The 21,801-nt window shown below is 43.3% G+C and overlaps 2 protein-coding genes and 1 pseudogene across 2 annotated transcripts in view; all 3 read left to right on the top strand.

Moving 5' to 3' along the window:
* The window catches only part of RPRD2 (regulation of nuclear pre-mRNA domain containing 2), a 134,017-nt gene that overhangs the window by 109,138 nt on the left and 3,078 nt on the right, over nucleotides 1-21,801 (top strand). The window lies entirely within an intron of this gene.
* LOC141120766 (U2 spliceosomal RNA) lies at nucleotides 2,844-2,956 on the top strand (annotated as a pseudogene).
* The window catches only part of TARS2 (threonyl-tRNA synthetase 2, mitochondrial), a 77,150-nt gene continuing 76,184 nt past the window's right edge, over nucleotides 20,836-21,801 (top strand). Inside the window, exon 1 of the mRNA XM_073610356.1 lies at nucleotides 20,836-21,003. Coding sequence (XP_073466457.1) covers nucleotides 20,932-21,003 — 72 coding nt within the window. The 5' untranslated portion in view covers nucleotides 20,836-20,931. The remainder of the gene's footprint in view (nucleotides 21,004-21,801) is intronic.

Genomic DNA, 21,801 nt, shown 5'->3' with positions numbered 1-21,801 from the left:
GTTAGAGGAGGTCTTGCACTAGAATTATTGCTCTCGTTCTAACGATCGTGGCGATATCTCACATGTGTGGTTTGAACACTGTTAACATATGCGGGCACGACCTGCATATGCGTACGCTTCTGTGCGCAAGCTTGGTGGGATAGGATGTTTTTACTTTTTTTTTTTTTTTCTTATTTGTTACTTTTTATTTTTAAACTTTTTTAAACTTTTTTTTTTTAAATGTATTTTTTTATTTTATTCCTTTTATTCCTAGTACAAGGAATGTAAATATCTCTTGTAATAAACCCTGGGGGCACCTCTCCCATTGCCTATAAAAGTGATCACGCTGCAAATCCGCCACTGAGACCACTTTTATATGAAAAACGACCACTTACTGTGTATAAAAAAGAAAAAAAAAGATACCGGGGGTTATGGCAGCTAGCTGCTGCCATAACCCCGGTGTTTAAAGTGTTTGTTACCCTTAACCCATGAATAACAGCACAGTGCTTGTGCTGTATAATTAGGCCCTTTGTATTACCTAAAAAACCTGGGTGATCCTGCCTGGTTAGGCCCTCCCCCGTAAACTGACCATGGTTTATCATGGCTGCTGAGCCCTGACACCGTGCTGCTTTAAAAACTATAATATATATTAATGCCATCCCCTCTGTTATAAAACAATGTGTCCCTGATCTATATATAAAAAAAAAAGATGCCGATTATACAGTTCTGCTCATAAGTTTACCCTGGCAAAATTTATGATTTCTTGGCCATGTTTCAGAGAATATTAACACAAACTTTTCTTTTACTCGTGGTTAGTGTTTGGCTGAAGCCATATATTAACAATCAACTGTTTACTCTTTTTAAATCATAATGACAACAGAAACTACCCAAATGACCCTGATCAAAAGTTTACATACCCCACTTCTTAATACTTTGTGTTGCCCCCTTTAACATCAATGACAGCTTGAAGTCTTTTGTGGATGAGGCTCTTTATCTTCTCAGATGGTAAAGCTGCCCATTTCTCTTGGCAAAAAGCCTCCAGTTCTTGTAAATTCTTGGGCTGTCTTGCATGAACTGCACATTTGAGATCTCTCCAGAGTGGCTCAATGATATTGAGGTCAGGAGACTGTGGCCACTGCAGAACCTTCACTTTATTTAGCTGTAGCCAATGACAGGTCGACTTGGCCTTGTGTTTTGGATCATTGTCATGTTGGGATGTCCAAGTACGTCCCATGCGCAGCTTCCTGGCTGATGAATGCAAATGTACCTCCAGTATTTTTTGATAACAACATACTGCATTCATGTTGCCATCAATTTTGACCAAATTTCCTGTGCCTTTTGTAGCTCACACATCCCCAAAACATCAGCGATTCACCTCCGTGTTTCACAGTAGGAATGGTGTACCTTTCATCATAGGCCTTGTTGGCTCCTCTCTAGATGTGGTGTTTATGGTTGTGGCCAAAAAGCTAAATTTTAGTCTCGCTCGAAATTACTTTGTGCCAGTTGGTTTGAGGCTTGTCTCTGTGCTGTTTGGTGTATTGTAAGCGGGATACTTTGTGGCATTTGCAAAGTTTTTCTGGTGACTCGACCATGCAGCCCATCTTTCTTCAAGTGCCTCCTTATTATGCATCTTGAAACGGCCACACCACATGTTTTCAGAGTCCTGTATTTCACCTGAAGTTATTTGTGGGTTTTTCTTTGCATCCCGAACAATTTTTCCTGGCAGTTGTGGCTGAAATTTTAGTTGGTCTACCTGACTGTGGTTTGGTTTCAACAGAACCCCCTCAGTTTCCACTTCTTGATTAGAGTTTGAACACTGCTGATTGGCATTCTCAATTCCTTGGATATCTTTTTATATCCCTTTCCTGTCTTATACAGATCAACTACCTTTTCCCGCAGATCCTTTGACAATTCTTTTGCTTTCCCCATGAATCAGAATCCAGAAACGTCAGTGCAGCACTGGATGAAAGATGCAAGGGTCTGTCAGGAGTCCAGAAACTCATTGACCTTTTTTTACACACACACACACACACACACACACACACACACACACACACACACACACACACACACACATTACAAGCAAACAGATCACAGGAGGGTATGGTTACCTGTAATAGCCATTCAAACCCCTTTGTGTCAACTTGTGTGCATGTTATCACCAAGGTATGTAAACTTTTTTGATCAGGGTCATTTGGGTAGTTTTTGTCATTCTGATTTAAAAAGAATAAACAGCTGATTGATAATAAATGGCTTCAGCCAAACACTAACCATGAGTGAAATTTTTTTTGTGTTCTCATTCATATGCTCATATAAAATGGCCAGGAAATCAAAAAAATACTGCCAAAAAGTTAATTCTTCAGCTTGCATACATGGGGAGCAGAGTTGATTTGCTCCATCTTTTGACTTCATCACAATCGCAGAATTTACTGGATAGTAACGTAATGAGCTTTCACTTGTTACCCAAATTAATACTTTAGGATCTGCATCCAACACTCCCAAACTTAAGCTGAAATGTCCGTTAAGGGCAGTACTGCATGTGGCCAAAGGTGCGGGGGCGCCGGAGACACTTGGAGACACTCGGGAAGGGAGTGCCTCCGAGCGTCACCGGCGCCCTCCGCACCTCTGGCCAAATGCGGTACTGCACACCCCAGCGGCTTGAATCCTGCTCGTCTTGAGACAACGCTTGCAAATCAAGTCAGCATTTTGAAGAAAATATATTCTCATTGCGAAAGGTTCATAAACCGCGTTACTCGCAAGCCGAGGTTTCACTGTACATTGTTGTTATAGGGAATGTGTCAACAAAGAAGAAAGATGTGTGGGAAGATCAACCTATAAATTTTGGCTCATGAACCTGCAATCAAATCGCTTCTCTGCCATTTGGCTAAGATCAAATGTAGTATCTGTGCTTATCTGTGTCCAGTTGCCAGTGCTTATCTGTGTCCACTGTCATTCTGCTCTTTGGGCAAGAATGCCTGGCTGTGTAGCTTCCCTACTAGTATGATGAGGGTCCTGATACAGATTCCATCACACAAGAAAGATTCTTTAAGTACCCACCACGTAAGGTGGGGTTTGGTAGTACTTCACTAGTGTGGGGCCCAGTGCCTCCTGCTTTGAGCAATGTCTTGCCTGGCCGGTGGTTGGGGAGGCAGAGAGCCCTGCGGTGTTATATGCCCTCAGGGAGTAGGGACCCCACTGTGGGAATATGCACTTGGCCACAACACCTACTTATGTAATTTATATTTTTTATCTGCGCATTGCGTTATGGCCCATGCCTTTTTCGCCAAGATCGGGGCAATTTTTGTTGCAAGGCCTAGCCATTGTTCGCACATGAGCATTTTTTTTGTTTTTTTTTTTTGTTTGTTTTATTTATGCACGCTCCACTTATTTTTCACTGCACTTTAGGTAGAACCAGCACAAGAAGCCAATGGCTGTGCTGGTGTGCAAGAAGCAAGCTGATAGGAGCAGAAAGCTAAGCTCATCAGTCTGCTGCTTCTCCTATCCCTATCCAGTCATGGGGTGGGGGAGGGAAGGAGACCAGTAATTGTGACTAAACTGCACCAGATAAAAAAACTGGTCTGCTGCCCTGCCAGACAGGGCTGTGTAAAGCTGCAGAGCTCTGTAAAATATTATACAGGACTTATAGTTTGTAGCAGTTAGTAGGTGGCTTTGTGAGGCCGAATGGAGTCTAAATAAAGACTGGTATAGAAAATGTGTTCTAAAATGCAAAACACAGGCTGACTCGGTTGAAAATGGCAATATCATTAAATTACCACAGTATGTTGCAATCAAACTATTGTTTTACGTTGTAGTAAGTTGGCCTTCTTTGTTGCTTGAACTGGTGACTGTTGGTGCTAATAAAACCTATTCCAGACAGTACTCAACTATGTTGCTGTAAATGTACTAATACAACTATAATCACCTTAGAAGTAGGACCAAAGCTCTTTTGCCCCTACTTTTCTCCTGTGGGTCACAGAAGTGTATTTGGTTCTACACTCCTGTAAGCTGTATTCAGCTGATAGCTGTCGGCTAGTGACATCACTCTGCTGGTACAGTTTCTACAGGGATCTCAATGTCTGGATCTGCCCTGGATGCCTGACCGGCAGCTGGCTCAGTCTCTCAGCCTGGCACTCCACTAAGTGCTAGAGGGGCAAAAGCAGAGAGCCCTGCTCTCTGAAGACCAAGAACTGAGCGATCCGTGGTCATGTGACCGCTTGTTTCTCAGTCTTTAGAGGTGGCTGGGAACAGATGCAGCATTGACAGATGCTGCATCCTTCTAGGCGAGTATGATTGATTTGTTTTTTTTTTTTTTGTTTTTTAAATCCCATACTTCTTTTTTAAGCTTTAAGATATAAAAAAAAAAACCTGTTAAGATTCATTGTATACACAGCACCTGGGTGAAATGGGCTCATGTAGATGGGTTTTGGTAATACTTTGTTTTGCATTTGAAAGCTAAGCTCCTAAAACATGGATTTGTACATGCATTTGTTGGCTTTACAAGGGTGGTGTTTGCCACCCACAGTCTGATATAGGGACATTACTGGGCCACTTGGAAGAGGACTCTGCTTTTGAGGTGAAGCTTACATTTTAGAAGGTTACTCTTTATAAACTCTCAAGAAGTGCTCCATTCAAAAACATTACTGTTTGTAAAGCAAAAAGTTTTCTTCTTTTTTTTTTTTTTTTTTCTTGTGTTTAATAGATTGAGAGTTACTGCTGTCTGAGTCTTAAGCACACTGGAAATTTTGGAAACATAAAAACTTTAAAATCACAGGATTGAGGCGAATGGAATTCTTCCAATGGTGATGATTTTTCTGGTGACAACCGTCTAGGCAGGGTTCCTTCCTCGCTGATTTCCTCTTCCTGTTTTGTTTCGGGACAGGAAGTGAAAGAAAAACCTCAATCCTTCCTTAAGCTGCCCATACCTTGATCAGTTTTTTTGATCAGCCAGCGCACTGATCAAAAAAATAAAGAACAAATTGTCCCATCCACACATTTTGAGGTGAATGGAGAAATCCTCCCCACTGTACTATTGCGTTCTGACAGCGGGACGACTCCACTTTCAACATACATTGGTCAGTGCTGTAGTCAATTGGCTGCATATGCTAACTGAACAAAAATTTACTAACGGTCCATCCGGGAGGAGTCTATCATTTTGAGGCTCCCTGCTGAACCTGCCGGAATATATAATTTCTTGTCCATTGGGAGACACAGGAAGTCTTTCACTTTCAGATTATATTGTTTATAGGAGGATTGGACCATGGCAAACACAACTGTAGGCCAGCCAAGGATAACCCCTCCTAACTTGAAGATGCATGTCTTCTCTTCAGATCTGCTGTGTGGAAGACCAATCTATTTTTCCACTTACCTTCTTTTCTTAAGATTACTCTTCTTCAATCAGAATTGTTCTCTACATTGTTGCTAGAGCTTGTCTCTCTCTTGTGGCAGCTATTCAGCACAGCCGTCTTCAGCCTGACTCTTGGAGTGCCACATCTGGACCCTGATGAACGTTGCAGGGGATAGCCTGGAAATTATCCTTGAGCTGTGTGTTTTTACATAAGGCTTTTTTTTTTTTTTTTTTTTTTGACTCTGCTCTGGTAAAAGTTAGCTGCAGAGCACTTGTCAGGTCCAAAGATGCTGGCATTACCTTGGAGCTTGCCCTAACCTCCTGAAGACTCACTTTGTGAGTAAGCTAGTCAAGGCTGAACCTTGAGAGCCTCCTCAGTTGCATAGGTCACAGGGCACCTTTTTTAAATGATCCATATACCTATCGTTTCCTACAGAAGAGGTTAAGGCTGTGGGATGGAACACTGACGCTACTCGCTGGGTAGAGCATCACACATGCTCCATGCCCTTTCCCCATCATACTGTTTTGATGAAGTATTGCGCTGCTTCTGCTCCTTGTAAAGAGCAACATGGAACTTCAGTCTGTACTTGCTGCCCGCCTACAATGACTTTGATCATCTTCAGCTATCCAACCCCTTCTTGCTACCATCATGGTTTCATGAGTAACTGGGGCCTCCTTACTCCAAGCTTTTATGTTGCCTTACCGTCAAGTGCTTGCAACATGTCTGATTCCAGACAAAGGCTAAAGCAGGTAGGGGTTGGTGGCAGTGCTGCTGTAACAGGTGGGCCCAGCTGCTTCGGCATTGCTTGTAGCACACCTGCTGATGGTGCCAACGTCTGGGATTCTGTTCTCTGCTCCTACTGTCTATCCTGTCATCAGAGCCAGTGTGACTGGTTCCTCTGCCCTTTACTAGAGTTACGGAAGCCTTTATAGGCCCCCAAACATCCAGTTATTTGCTTACTCACAAGTGCACTTCACAACTCCTGCAGATTCTGGTTTACCCACAGTTCTGGCTTCTGAGCTATCAGCAGCTGAGACTGAGTTGCTCCAGTCTGGCTGATGAGTTTGCACCTGAGGAGACACTTCTGTTTCTTCCAAATTAAGAAACAATTATCAATGTACTCTACACCACTCTGAGACTAGAGGGTCAGCCCAGTGCTTTTACCAGTGCAGTTTCCAGTTTTGAGTTTTTAGAGCCACGAAGGCTGCAAAGATTTTTTTCATTGCACCTATTTTTCCATTACTTTCTATACCCTGGCAAGCGGTTTCCTTCCCTAAGGGCTTATTAGCCTTGTACCCATTTGGGGGAAATTGATACAAAAGTGGTCTACTCCCACTGTCAATCCAGAGGTATCCCACCTTAACGAAGCTACAACCCATACTGGTGGAAGATGCATCTGTCTTTAAGGACCCCACTGAAAATCGGTTGAACTCTATGCAGGCAGGGCATAATCTTTACCCCGTATTGGCTGTGCCAAACTATGGCTGACTGTTCAAAATCTCTTAAAAGGGATCTTCCATTGCTGTGGTTGACCTCCTTGAAAGTGTCTGACCCACATGGGTTTTGAGGGTCAATGTTTCTTGAGACCTACTTTGATACCATTATCAAGAACATTGCTGATGGCAAGAGCACCCATCTTTGTCAGCTGATGAAGTCTAAGGAACAGCTTCCAAAGTCTTCTCCCTCTCTGTTACAAAATTACTTTTTCTTTCTCTGCTCCTGCACATCCACGCCTGCAGTCTACCGCAAGATCTGGGGCTCAAGTCTGTCATATCCTCAGACAAACCGCCTTCTTCAGCATGAAGGTGTGCCCCCACTTTCCAGGGTGAGGGGATGTTGGTTATTCTTTACAGACAATTGGACAGCTTTCTACAAACTGGAGTTTCACTGCCTGCCGCTTACTTGGTTTCCCACCTCAACCACCTGTGTCACCACACAGATTGGCAGATCTCCATCAAGCCCTCTTGGATCTTTTGGCCAGAACAGGACTTGTGGCAGAATAGTTTCAAGGTTTCACTCAAACCTGTTCAGTTCTCAAACTCAAAGGGGCAACCATCCCATCTCAAAGTTCTGAATGTTTCATTCAAGCTCAAAATCCGCACAGTATCAATCAGGTCTGTCACCACCTCTTTTCACCAGGAAGCCCTTCTAGCTTTGGACACAAAGGATGCATACCTATATGCCCCAGTTTTTTCAGGGCATCAGCATTTCCTATGCTTTTGGTGCTCTTTTACGACCAATTCAAAACTGAGGTGCTGGCCCCAGAATTGGCTTCGCTGTGCTCTCATGGTATATTCACTGTGGAATACTTGGATGACATTCTGTTGAGGGAACAGTTGGCACAGTCTGTGTTGGACAATGTGGTTTTGAATGTTCAGAAATGGCAATTCAAATGCATCCTGAATCTTCAGAAATTTGTGCTGACACTGACTTCTTGTTTGGCCTATCTGGGTCTAGTCCTTGACACCGCTCATGCCAGAGGGTTTCTTCCAGGCAGAACTTTGGTCATCTGATCCTTATTCAGTTGGAAAAAGCCACAGAGGTGGAGTACATCAGACATCAAGAAGGAACTAGAATAGGCAAGAGGTAGATCGCATCTTGCCCTAGACAGAACTTCATGTTCCTGCCCCATCCGCCATGTGTCTCCTAAGTATAGACGTTTGACAGGTAGACTTCCTCTGCTGTTAGTGCCTGGACCAGGGGAGTAGGCCCTACACCCCGAGGTGTTATAAGACCTGTGTCACAGGTGTGGTTCACCTGATTTGGACCTTCTGGTCCCCAGGTTCAACAACGAACAGGATACATTTTGTCTTAAGAACAGGGATCCTCCAGAAAAAAGCGTGAATTCTCTGGTGGCTATGTGGGTTCACCACACTCTGATTTAAGCCATTCTTCCTAAGGGCTGATTTGCCATCCTACTTCACGGTTGCTGTCCTTTAATGGCTTAGCCGTTGAAACCTAGATTTTGAAGGTTAGGGGCACCTCCAAGTCTGTTGTACCTAATGAAAAAAAAAAAGTCTACTTCTAACAGTCAATCATTGGAAATGGAAGACATACTTTACTTGCTGTGAGTCTCAAAGCTTCCACTCTAGGAGTTTCTCCATGATTAATGATCTTGTCTTTACATACAAAATGAGTTTGTGAATGACTGACAGAATTTACTATATTTTTAATGATATGGTGCCCTGCTGTAAAGTTGAATACAAAGGGAGGGGGAATGTATATCTACATATACTGAGACTTTAAATGAGGTGCACAAGGGGAGATCTCTAATCTGGATACAAAAAATATAAAGTTTTGGGACTTTGAGGCAGGCAATAACACAAATGTAAAGGGTAATGTCACATTTATTGACGTGGGCAATGAAGACGCATAACAATTGGGAAGTATATAAAAGGTAATCCTTTAGCATGCAGAACACAACATAAATGGCAAAAAAAAATAAATTGCACATGAATGGCACCATAGTATGAAAACAAAATTGTATCCTGTCTTAAAAACAAATGTACAATGTACATAGATGTGACAGAGTAAAACCATATTGGATGGAAATGAGATGTTGATAAAGCCATGCGTGGAATAGAGGCTGCATCTTGTGAAGCGTGATGCGTTTCATCAATACGACTCCTCAGCAGTGGACGCTACAAATATCTGTAAAAAAAATGTAAAAAGGATATATAGAAAATGTATATTGGTCTAAACGGAAGCCCATATTATGGGAGAAATATGAAGAATGGTCTGTCTAACCCAAAATTACTTACATCCCATTGAAAGTTCAACGTAAACAATACTGGTGTTGAAGTCGCCATGTGTGTCTAACCCAGGAGCTGAGGTGTTGGAATCTGCAGGAACACCGGGCAAACGTGAGAGCGTCCCCAGGACGATGGGGATGATCATGTTGTAATAAGTCTTGTAACAATAATTGGCTACAAAGGGATCTGTAAAGTAAATTAAATGTGTAGAAAATCAGGTAGCACTGCCACAAAATGGTGTAAGAGAACCAATGTTCTCTGGACATTGAAACCCGAAAAATAAGGTGAATAAGCATAAGTTAAAGTGGGGAAATAAAGAGTGAGACACGTGCATTAAAAACTGCAGTGAAAACCTAAAGAAAGTAAAAGGGAGGATTGAAGGAAAGTAGAAGCCAAGGTAGGTGAAACCACCAATACACACTGGGTTACCTTGTTGTGACAGATACCAGGTGTGGTGTGCAATGTACCAAGCAGTGCAACCTGATCAACTGAAATATTCCAAATGGGGACGCCCGGATGGGCCCAATATAACCCAACAAATCCCCACCAACGTCACAATGGCGTGATATGGAGCGAGAGGCATCTGCCACCAGATTTGGCGCCAAAACGCTCCCCGCCGCTGGCATCAGCCAAGATAGAAAGTAGTGCATGTAGTAGCAAGTACTGAGCGGCGCCCACTATGTCACCACATTCACTTATGCTTATTCACCCTATTCTTCGGGTTTCTATGCACCCCAGTAGACATTGGTTCTCTTACACCATTTTGTGGCAGTGCTACCTGATTTGCTATACATAATTTAATTTACAGATTGCTTTGTAGCTAATTATTGGCACAATACTTATTACAACATGATCACTTCCATCCTCCTGGGGATGCTCTTATGTGTGCCCAGTGTTCTTGCAGAATCCAAAACACTCAGGTCCCGGGGTAGACTTTCACACCAGTATTATTTAGGTTGAACGTTCAATGGGATGCAAGTAATTTGGGTTAGACCATTTATTCTTTTTCATATTTCTCCCATAATATGGGCTTCCGTTTAGACCATTATACATTTTCTTTATATCCTTTCACATTTTTCCAGATATTTGTAGCATCCACTCCTGATTTACAAAACGCGTCGAGCTTCACAGGATGCAGCCTCTATTCTACACATGGCTTTATCAGCATATCATTTCCATCCAATATAGTTTTACTCTATCACATCTATGTACATTTGTTTTTATGAAAATGTTGTTTTCCTACTATGGTCCCATTCGTGTGCAATTTAGTTTTTTTTGCCATTTGTTTGTTCTGCATGCTAAAAGATTATTACATTATTACTTTTTATGTACTTCCCAATTGCTATGGGTCTTCATTGCCCATGTCAAGAAATGTGACATTACCCGTTACATTTGTGTTCTTGCCTACCTCATTCAAAGTACCAAAACTTTCTATTTTTGTATGCTGTAAAGTTGAAGCCCTAATCTCCTCATCTCATTGCTTTTACTACCTGTGCTGGAATCCACTAGCATCACTGGGGAGTTGTCTGCAGGAGAGTGTGAATTCATGATCATAAAACCAAAAAATTCAAGCAAACAATATTAAGAGTTAAACTATTGCTAAACAGTCTTCTCATATACAGTGGGGACGGAAAGTATTCAGACCCCATTAAATTTTTCACTCTTTGTTATATTGCAGCCAGTTGCTAAAATCATTTAAGTTCATTTTCATCCTCATTAATGTACACACAGCACCCCATATTAACAGAAAAACACAGAATTGTTGACATTTTTGCAGATTTATTAAAGAAAAACTGAAATATCACATGGTCCTAAGTATTCAGACCCTTTGCTCAGTATTTAGTAGAAGCACCCTTTTGATTTAATACAGCCATGAGTGTTTTGGGGAAAGATGCAACAAGTTTTTCACACCTGGATTTGGGGATCCTCTGCCATTCTTCCGTGCAGATCCTCTCCAGTTCTATCAGGTTGGATGGTAAACGTTTTTGGACAGCCATTTTTAGGTCTCTCCAGAGATCAATTGGGTTTAAGTCAGGGCTCTGGCTGGGCCATTCAAGAACAGTCACGGAGTTGTTGTGAAGCCACTCCTTCGTTATTTTAGTTGTATGCTTAGGGTCATTGTCTTGTTGGAAGGTAAGCCTTCGGCCCAGTCTGAGGTCCTGAGAACTCTGGAGAAGGTTTTCGTCCAGGATATCCCTGTACTTGGCCGCATTCATCTTTCCCTCGATTGCAACCAGTCGTCCTGTCCCTGTAGCTGAAAAACGCCCATACAGCATAATTCTGCCACCACCATGCTTCGCTGTTGGGACTGTATTGCACAGGTGATGAGCAGTGCCTGGTTTTCTCCACACATGCTGCTTTAGAATGAAGGCCAAAAAGTTCTATCTTGGTCTCATCAGACCAAAGAATCTTATTTCTCACCATCTTGGAGTCCTTCTGGTGTTTTTTAGCAAACTCCATGCAGGCTTTCATGTGTTTTGCACTGAGGAGAGGCTTCCGTCGGGCCACTAAAGCCCCGACTGGTGGAGGGCTGCAGTGATGGTTGACTTTCTACAACTTTCTCCCATCTCCCGACTGCATCTCTGGAGCTCAGCCACAGTGATCTTTGGGTTCTTCTTTACCTCTCTCACCAAGGCTCTTCTTCCTGATAGCTCAGTTTGGCCAGACGGCCGGCTCTAGGAAGGGTTCTGGTCGTCCCAAACGTCTTCCATTTAAGGATTATGGAGGCCACTGTGCTCTTAGGAACCTTAAGTGCAGCAGAAATTTTTTGTAACCTTGGCCAGATCTGTGCCTTGCCACAATTCTGTCTGATCTCTTCAGGCTGTTCCTTTTGACCTCATGATTCTCATTTGCTCTGACATGCACTGTGAGTTGTAAGGTCTTTATATAGACAGGTTTGTGGCTTTCATAATCAAGTCCAATCAGTATAATCAAACACAGCTGGACTCAAATGAAGGTGTAGAACCATCTCAAGGATGATCAGAAGAAATGGACAGCACCTGAGTTAAATATGAGTGTCACAGCAAAGGGTCTGAATACTTAGGACCATGTGATATTTCAGTTTTTTCTTTTTTAATAAATCTGCAAAAAATGTCAATTCTGTTTTTCTCTCAATATGGGGTGCTGTGTGTACATTGAGGAAAAAAATGAACTTAAATGATTTTAGCAAATGGCTGCAATATAACAAAGAGTGAAAAATGTAAGGGGGTCTGAATACTTTCCGTCCCCACTGTAAATCAAGCAATGAGACATGGGACACAAACTTATTTTTTGTGTATTGCTACGTGTGTACTTAGGGATTCTGTTTGTGGGTATGACAATAACCTAAGCAACACAAGCGACTCATAACAGAGAAGGTCTTAAAAATATTGTCTTTTCTATTGGTTTCTGTATTTGGATGCAGTGTTTTCAGAGTTGAACTCTGGAATAAGCAAGTATTGCCTAAATCTAAAAGGTGTCTATTCTTGAATCTTGGTGTACTTTGTGTAGGTCTTCTAAATCTGTGCAGGAATCAACATGAAAACTTTGCCTTTGAAGCTTCCTGTCTCTTAAGACCAGTCGCTTCCTCTTTGTGCTTGGTGACTGTTCTTGTAGGCACCCCCACCTGTTTCGTTTTCTGTAGGCAGCTGGTATCGGGTGGGTATGCTAAGTTCTTCCCATAGCTTTTCTGTCGCCACAAGCTTTGATGTCACTGCAATAAAAATACATTTTTGTGCCAGGAATTCAGCTTCAAAATATATAACGTTAAATTGCAGCCTTGAAACTTGTGTGTTAGTTTTTGGTGATCTGGCTTGCTGTAAAGGTATTGCCTGTATTCTGCCAGGCAACCCATACAGACTTTACATGGCCAAATTTATTGCACCACTATAAGAATGTGCTATTTTTATACAGTAGTGGAATGTAGGTAATTGAATTTATTGAGATTATCCGCCAATTTAAAATTTTTTGTGAGATCAATTATTCAGATTCAAAGTATGCACTTTTTTCCAGTTGTATTTTTATCTTCAGTGAATTTTTTAAAAATTTGCTTCCGTTACCCACTGGCAATCACTCTGATGGGCGAATCAGGTTTTTTCTGCAAGCTCTATTGGAAATTAATGTTAAATTTGTGCTTGTGGACAAGTACTAGTGCAGTGCTTTCGATTCAGTGTCATATCGCTGGCATTTGGCTCGTTCTCTTGTAAAAGAAAAGAATTGCTTATCACTTATTGTACCAGTTGTGTAATATTGTGTTCCCAGAGAGCACCTAATGAAGGTTTTTTTCTTTTTTCCAAGCAGGAGTACACATAAAATATTCACAATCCTGCACTTGAATTTTTTTAATACTGTGCCAGCACAGCACTCTGTTTTCTACCCTAATTGACAACTGCTAACCTAAAATCTCAATGTGACCGATAGAGTTGCACTGTGAGAGTTAACAGTAAGGCTTAACCCAGGACTGGAAAAACTTGTTTTCCATGGTTAGAGAAAGTCTGCTAGTTACTAATGGGGTTGCTAGGCCTGGGCATCCATCTTTTGGGCCAGCATTGCTGTTTGTGTTAGAGTTTAATATGATGGCCTTGTTGCCTTTTATAGTGGTCAGGTATAGTGGTATTTCTCTCTCATTCATTAAGGGACACAAAATTCAAAGACACTTGAAATATACTGCTGCCTATAGAAGGATTTTGATCCTAGCAAAAACAAAAGGGACCAGAATGGTATAGCCTCTCTCACTCCAAGCATGGATGGATTACTTTTTTTTTTTTTCTCCACTGTCAAGTTTAATTATATTTTATAGCCTTTTTTCTAATTCAAGATTTATATTTTTCTTCAGTCAAGAGTTCATCCACACTGCTTGATCCAGTCTATTTATGTAGTTATCTGCATCAGCATATCCCATGCAATATGCAATAGCTTTGGTGGCTGCACACGGACCTTGCTAGACCTAATGATAGTAGTCATGCCTGCAATGTGACCTTCAGGCACTGGCCTCTGCTTGTACCACTTTCCAGAGCTTGTGTAGTATGTTAGCCACAGAGCGCTCTTCAGGTCTAGAGCCATGGCTCAGCTTCTGATGTGATGTTACTCATAGATACGTTTTTGGAGGTTGGATTAGGAGCTACTATATTAGAACTATTGGGTAGTTTTGTTAACCTCCTTCTGTTGATCTCCACAGAAAGGGTTAAAACATTTAGAAATTAAGTGCTGCATTCATTTAGCTAGTTACTACAGTTCAGGAGCCGCCTGACTCTGACTCTGCATGACATTTGAGCTTGAGGGTAGCCTACATTTGCTCAGTTTCAGTCCAGACTCCTACAACTCAAAATTCTGTTACTGTGGGATAAATCCCATAGTTTCTAGACAAACTGATTCACATGACCTGAAAACCAGGCAATACTTGGCCTGGTGGCTGGGCAATCCAGCTCTGGATCTACAAAAATTCTTCCTGCGAATGTCATGAAAGATCCTCCAAAATGTAAGCCAGCATGAAGGGCTGGAGAGGAGTCCTAGACACATTTTTGGTGTAGGGGACTTTAATGCCAGAATTATCATTTCCCAATCAACATTCTGGAGCTCTGAGCAATTTGGTTGTCTTTTAAAATGCTGGACCTCCTTGCTGTAGGGTCAACTGAAATTTTCGGACAGTACCACTAGCTGTGGCACGAGAAGCGGAAAGGATTTTGTGCTGGGCAGAACTTCATGTCCCAGTCTCTTCTGCTTTTCTTGTTCCACTCATGGATAACTGGCAGGCAGACAGGGCCTGGACCTGGGAGAATGGTTCCAACACCAGAAAGTTTTCAGGACCCATATCGCAGATGGGGAACGCCAGTTGTGGATCTCATGTCCTCTATTGTAGGCTCATACACAAACTGGTCAGATTTGTCCCCACGTACAGGAAACCTCCAGCAGAAATAGTGGATGCCCTGGTGACTTGTCTGCTCTGCAGGATTGAGATGGAGGGCATTCTAGTGATACTTATAGCTCCAAAATGGTCCAACCTGATCAGACTCCTGGCAAGACACCCCATGGACTCTTCTAGATCTACTGCATCTTTCCCAAGGACCTGTTTTTCAACCCTGCTTCACAAGCCTGGGTCTTGAGCAGCAAGGGCCTTTTTGGAATCTGTCATTTCCATACTGTTTTATAGTCTAGGAAGTCTATCTCGCAAGGTCTACCATTGCACATGGAAAGAAATACTCCATGGGATATTTTTTTTTTTTTTTTATTGTTCTGCATTCCGTCCATGATCAGCATTTGGCCCCGAGTACCATCAAGGGAAAATATTTGCATTTGCAACCTTATTCCAAAGACAGCTAGCCTCCCATTCTTTGTTTATTACCTCTGTACACAGGGTGTCTCGTGTATTTCCTTTTGTAACCACCTGCGATTGAAATTTTAATTTTGGTTCTGTCAGCACTTCAAAAACTGCCCTTTGCACCTGTCAGGGATAGTCCTCTTTCCTATTTCCTTGTAGCCATCACCTCTGTGGGGTGTGTGTCTGAACTGGTAGCTTTGTCTTGTAAAGAACTATTTATGGTTTTGCAAAAGGATAAGGTAGTGGTGAGGTCTAGAACCTCTCTCACTCCATCTAAGGTGGTTCTGGGCTTTCACCTCCAACCAGGACATATTTTTTTTTCCATCTCCCTCTCCAGCTTCACTACATCAAAGTTTTTTACCTTTCACTGTTAGAATGTAGTAGTTTTGTATCTTACAGGCAAAGCCGGGACATGGGGTGGGCAGAAGAGGCAGGTGCCCTGGGCATGGTGGGGATTTTGGGGGGTTGTGCTAGAATGGGTGATTTGGAGGGAGGGTATTGTACTAGGAGAGTGGATTTTTGTTGGGAAGGGGGATTTGGGGGGAGGGATTTGTGCTAGAAGGTATAATTTGAAGGGATTCGTGCAAGGAGGGGAAAATTGGTGTGTGTGGGGGGGGGGGTTGTGCTCAGAAAGGAAATTTTGAGGGGGAGTGGATTTGTTAGGAAGGAGGATTTGGGAGGGGAGGTATTATGCTATGAGGGGAAATTTGGGGGGGGGGGGGGGGGCAGTTGGCAAGGGAGAGGATTTGAGCTGGGAGGGGGAATTTGTACTAGAGAGGGGAGAATTTTGGCTTTTTCAGGGGAGGGGGATTACCTTGTCCCAGCACTGCTTACGGGCTTACCTTGTAATCACTGCTTCCTTAACAAAGGCAAACTTCTTATCATTCCTAACTGTTCCCTTAAAGGTGAACCAGCTTCGTGTTCTACTTTCTCTGTAGCTCAGACAGATCTTGAGCACAAGTCTATTATGTTCCTTAGAACTGAGTTTCACCCTTTTCTGTTAAAGCTCAGATCTGTGCCTCCTTGATTCTTGGGTTCACCACCTGGCCTTCTATTAACATGTTCTCTAAATCTGGATGCAAGATCCTACGCCCCCCCTTTTAGTTGTGTTATGTGGGCCTGTTGGTGTTAACGTTGCTGTTGCCCACTCCTCGGTTGGACTGCTTTTGGAATTCCCAATCGTCTCTGAATCCTGTGTCTCTTAATGAATGAGAGAGAATATAGGATTTTTGTATTTCTCGTAAAATCCAGCCGGGACACAGGTTCCACCCCTCTGTTATCTACTCATAGTACTGCTTTTCTACAAACTGAGGCATGCTGTGAGTTGGAGGAGGTATACCAGGCTGGTCACTGTTTTTCCAGTTTGCCAGTGTCCAAATCATCCCCTAGGCAGCAGTATATAACTCAATTGTCTCTGAATCCTGGGTGTCCTATTGAACTCCAAGAAATATTTTATGGTAAATAAATGTTTTTTTTTTATTACAACGCTTCCCAATGCAAACCTGCTTCCCAGATGGACAACCATTGCACACTTCAGTAAGCTGGGCCCCCAACTGCTAGACTAAGCTCTGTCATGTGACTTGAGGTCTAAACCCCTTTTCATATGAGGCTTGGAGCAGGAAAACCAGGACATGCTTCCCAAAAGTCCACATTGTTCATCCATCCAAGATGCAGGCCCACGATGCATAGCTACTGTAAGGTATAATCGTAATCAAACACCATACTATTTATGTGATGATACCCAATAGTCAGGAGTCATAGCTCCTTTCAAAGGAAGTGAAAAAATCGGGGGGGGTTAGCATGTTTCTATACTGTAGTGTGTGTATAAATTATATATACAGTGCATCTATTCACGGCACTTCTCTTTTTTTTCCCACATTTTGTTTGTTACAGCCTTATTCCAAAATGGATAAAATTCATTATTTTCCTCAAAATTCTACAAACATTACTCTATAATGATGTGAAAGAAGTTTGAAATCTTTGCAAATTTATTAAAAATAAAAAACTAAAACAATCACATTCTTCTTTGCACTTTTGCAGGACCCCTCAAGCTCCATCAAGTTGGATAGGGAACATCGGTGCACAGCCATTTTTAGATCTCTCCAGAGATGTTCAATCAGGTTCAAGTCTGGGCTCTGGCTGGGCCACTCAAGGACATTCACAGAGTTGTCCCGTAGCCACTCCTTTGTTATCTTTGGCTTGGCGCTTAGGGTCGTTGTCCGTTTGAAAGATGAACCTTCACCCCTGCCTGAGGTCCAGAGCGCTCTGGAGCAGATTTTCATCAAGGATGTCTCTGTACATTGCTGCATTCATCTTTCCCTCAATCCTGACTAGTCTCCCAAGTCCTGCCGCTGAAAAACATACCCACAGCAAGATGCTGCCACCACTTTGCTTCACTGTAGGGATGGTATTGGCCAGGTGATAAGCAGTGCCTGGTTTCCTCCAGACATGACACTTGCCATTCAGGCCAAAGAGTTCAATCTTTGTTTCGTCAGACCAGAGAATTTTGTTTCTGAGGAGTGGCTTCCGTCTGGCTACTCTACCATACATGCCTGATTGGTGGAGTGCTGCTGAGATGGTGGTTCTTCTGGAAGGTTCAACTCTCTCCACAGAGAAATGCTGGAGCTTTGTCCAGAGTCACCATCGGGTTCTTGGTCACCTCCCTGACTAAGGCCCTTCTCCCCCGATCGCTCAGTTTGGCCGGGCAGCCCGCTCTAGGAAGAGTCCTGGTGGTTCCAAATTTCTTCCATTTACGGATGATGGAGGCCACTGTGCTCATTGGGACCTTCAATGCTGCAGAAATTTTTCTGTACCCTTCCCCAGATCTGTGCCTCCATACAATCCTGTCTCTGAGGTCTACAGACAATTCCTTGGACTTCATGGCTTGGTTTGTGCTCTGACATGCACTGTTTACTGTGGGACCTTATATAGACAGGTGTGTGTCTTTCCAAACCTTGTCCAATCAACTGAATTTACCACAGGTGGACTCCAATCAAGTTGTAGAAACATCTCAAGGATGATCAGAGGAAACAGGATGCACCTGAGCTCAATTTTGGGTGTCATGGCAAAGGCTGTGAATACTTATGTACATGGGATTTTTTTTTTTGTTTTTTATTTTTAATAAATTTGCAAAGATTTCGAGCAAACTTCTTTCGCGTTGTCATTATGGGGGATTGTTTTGTAGAATTTTGAGGAAAATATTTAATTGAATCCATTTTGGAATAAGCCTGTAACATAACAATGTGTAAAAAGTGAAGCACTGTGAATACTTTCCACATATGTGTGTATGTGTATATGTGTGTGTATATATGAGTCTATTCTCCTGTGCATCTATTTGTGGTGTGGGGGTACATATGACTGGTGTGTGTTAGGCAGGGAGGGGGCGCTGGAACAGATCCGATTGGACCTAAGCGGATGGTTCCTTTACACCCACCTACCTCCGATCCAGTCCACTAAAAATAAAATGGAAGGGGATCGTCCCCCTCTGTCTAGGTGGATTGGATTAGAAAGCAGTCGGGTATAAATGGACAGCAGAGTTCATTTACAACCGGCCGCCCATAGAGCACAGCGGGGTCGGTCTGTGTCTGCTCTGCAGAAACGGAGTGGACATGGACCTGTTATCGGCCCGCTCTGCTCTGATCCATCTGCTGATCAAGTCTGTAAAAGGGGCTTACCTCCTCCTTTTGCACCAAGTTACAGCCACATTTAGGCCTTGTACACAGGGGGCGTTTGCACCCTTGCCCCATGTGATGGCTGTGCGTTTGGAGCCATTCACCGTTTGGATGCTGTGTGCATGCAGCCTCTGCGTCCCAATTGATTGAATAGGACTACCCACATGGGGATGCACCCCTGTGTGGGTAAACGCGGCCCACACATATGCCCCATGTGAACGAGCCCTTGTTCACGCCAGAGAGCCACAAATCGGTTGCAATTTGCATCTCCTGATTTCATTGTGACATCGTTTAACAGAAGTCTATGCAAGTTGCAATGAAATCAGGGGAAAAAAGTAGTGCAGGAACCTCTTTCAAAGTCGCTGCGACATGGGTCGCGGCAATTTGAACGGTTCCATTGCCGGCAATGGGGTGGGACATGTCATGCGATTTGGAACTGTCAAATCGTATGACATATCGCACCAGTATGAACGAGGCTTTAAAGAGAAACATGGTGCAAACGGAATTCCCCCACCCTCAGACCGCCTTGCCCTCTGTGCGGGGGGGGTTGGGGTTCTTCTCCCCCACAGCAGCAGTCACTTTTGAAATCGGCATGGCTGTCTGGGGTTTTACTGGTACGGCATCTCAATTATTTTAGGCTGAGTTCACACTGATGCAGCCGTGGGTCCCAGCACGGGGCCTGCTGCATCCCTGTACACCGATTTTCAGTTGCGAATCCGGTCCAAATTTTTGCTTCATGCACACCTGAAACTGAACCAGAGAGGCACAGAACCCTTTTCTACTGCGGACTGCGGCCACACCGGGGATGTGTGAACCGACTCCAGTAAGTGGGGGTCACACTCTCCTCTCATGTGAATTGGATGCGGGGAAACTCTCATCCAATTTGCATCAGTGTGAACCCAGCCTTACAGAGACCAGTAAATGAATGACCTACAAGTCCTTCCTACCACTGCAGCAGGCAGACTTGTAGTTCTCGATGGGCCCGAGAGCGGTGATCACAGCGCTTGTGGACACTTGAAGTGTGCACTGCGGTATGAACTGAGAGCTGGGGAAACACATATCTCCCAATATTTTGAGATGGGAATGAGGGACACCTACCAGCAAACGTATGTAGGCATAGGACACGCCCCCTGCCACATATCCTTAAAGGAGAATTAACCCAAGAAAAAGGTTCATTAAATCCACAAGGAATTTTTTTTTTTTTTTAGCACTACTATTCCTATATATTGTCTTTTAAAATGTGCAAATGCAGCAATTTAGAATTTAGAAGAAAGGTTTAGCACTGGGAAACACTTTTTGAAAGATAAAAAGTGCATTTTATATACAACTATGTGGATCAGACCAAAATGAGGGGGAAAGAGGGACAAATCGGGGACAGTCCCTCGAAATCAGGAACAGTTGGGAGCTATGGGAATAGTCTGCAGGAGCTAGGCATTGCACCCACCATCCACTGATCATGTGCAATGCTTTGCAGGCTACCATGCAAAAAATAAATTAACGTGTGCCTTTTTCCTGCAAATATGTGCATTCATTATTTTTCTGTAAAAGGTGATCTTTGCTGTCCCTGCATGTGCAATTAGTGCAGCTCATACCGCTCAGATGCAATAACTTGTTGGGGTGTACTGGAGAATGAGACCTGCCTGGCATTTCCTGTATTATGCAGTTCACCTGAGCCTCCACAAGGTGTCAGCATTGCTCAGCACGATGGTAATAGCAGCCTTTCCCTTGTCAGTCTGCTGCAGACAATCCCAGGCGTGCAGAGCTGACATGGAGGAGAGAAGAGTCATATGACTCAGCAGTCACATGACTTGGGGCTGTCCGGAGGGGCGTGTCCTGAGTGTCATGGCTGCTGTGTGTGCATGTGTGGTGCACGCTGACTGCTGAGGATTATGAAGCTGCTGGGGCTGGTGAAGAGGAGCTCTGTCATTAAACACAAGGCTTTCCTGGCTGCCTGCTGTAGGGTCAGTGCTGTGCTTCTCCTGATCTGTGAATGATGTGTGATCTGTCAGGATTCTGCATGCAATGACCTCTGTGTACACTGACAGATCTGGCATGACCCTCTTCAATAGTCCCTATTCTCCTGGGACAGTGTCATGCTGTGCCTGGGACTATTGGCATCTGGCAGTATCCGTGGACTTTATGTTCTGGGATTTCATTTAATGCTATCCATGTTTTCTTCATCTTAAAAGGGTCTGTCCACCCAAAACTGACATTTCAGGTTTTGGTAGATGCTGGGCATTTAAAATCTAAATTCACCTAATAAATCCACTGATATTGGGGGAAAAAAATGTGCATCTATTTATTTTTACATTGCAATCACGATCAGAGGATCACAGGTGTAATGCACAGGTTCCTGCAGACTATTCTTCCAGCTGCAGGTGTGGACTTTTAGCCCCCGTTCACAACGGGCTGATTTGACATGTCAAATTGCATGCCAAATCGGAGACTATTGCCGGCAACGGCGCCGTCCGGATCGGTGCAATGCCGACTTTGCACCGATTCCCAAAAGTAGTTCCTGCACTACTTTTGGCGACTTTGAGGGCAATTTTTCAATAGACATCTGTACATGAACCCACAACAGATGTCTTTCAAATTGCCCCAAACTCGCACTAAAATGCGGGTTTGAAATTGTGCGAGATTTCAAACCCGCCCTCAGTGTGAACAAGGGCTTAAAGGATAAATTTACCTTTTTAAAAAAAAACTTTTTTTTTTTGGAGCTTGGAAAGCATTGCACCAGCAATCAGCAATAATGTCATGCA

Source organism: Aquarana catesbeiana, linkage group LG13, assembly GCF_042186555.1.
Source record: "Aquarana catesbeiana isolate 2022-GZ linkage group LG13, ASM4218655v1, whole genome shotgun sequence".
In the NCBI taxonomy this organism is placed as follows: Eukaryota; Metazoa; Chordata; class Amphibia; order Anura; family Ranidae; genus Aquarana; species Aquarana catesbeiana.
Note: the sequence above shows the minus strand (reverse complement) of the source record. Positions and strands in the feature narration are given on the sequence as shown.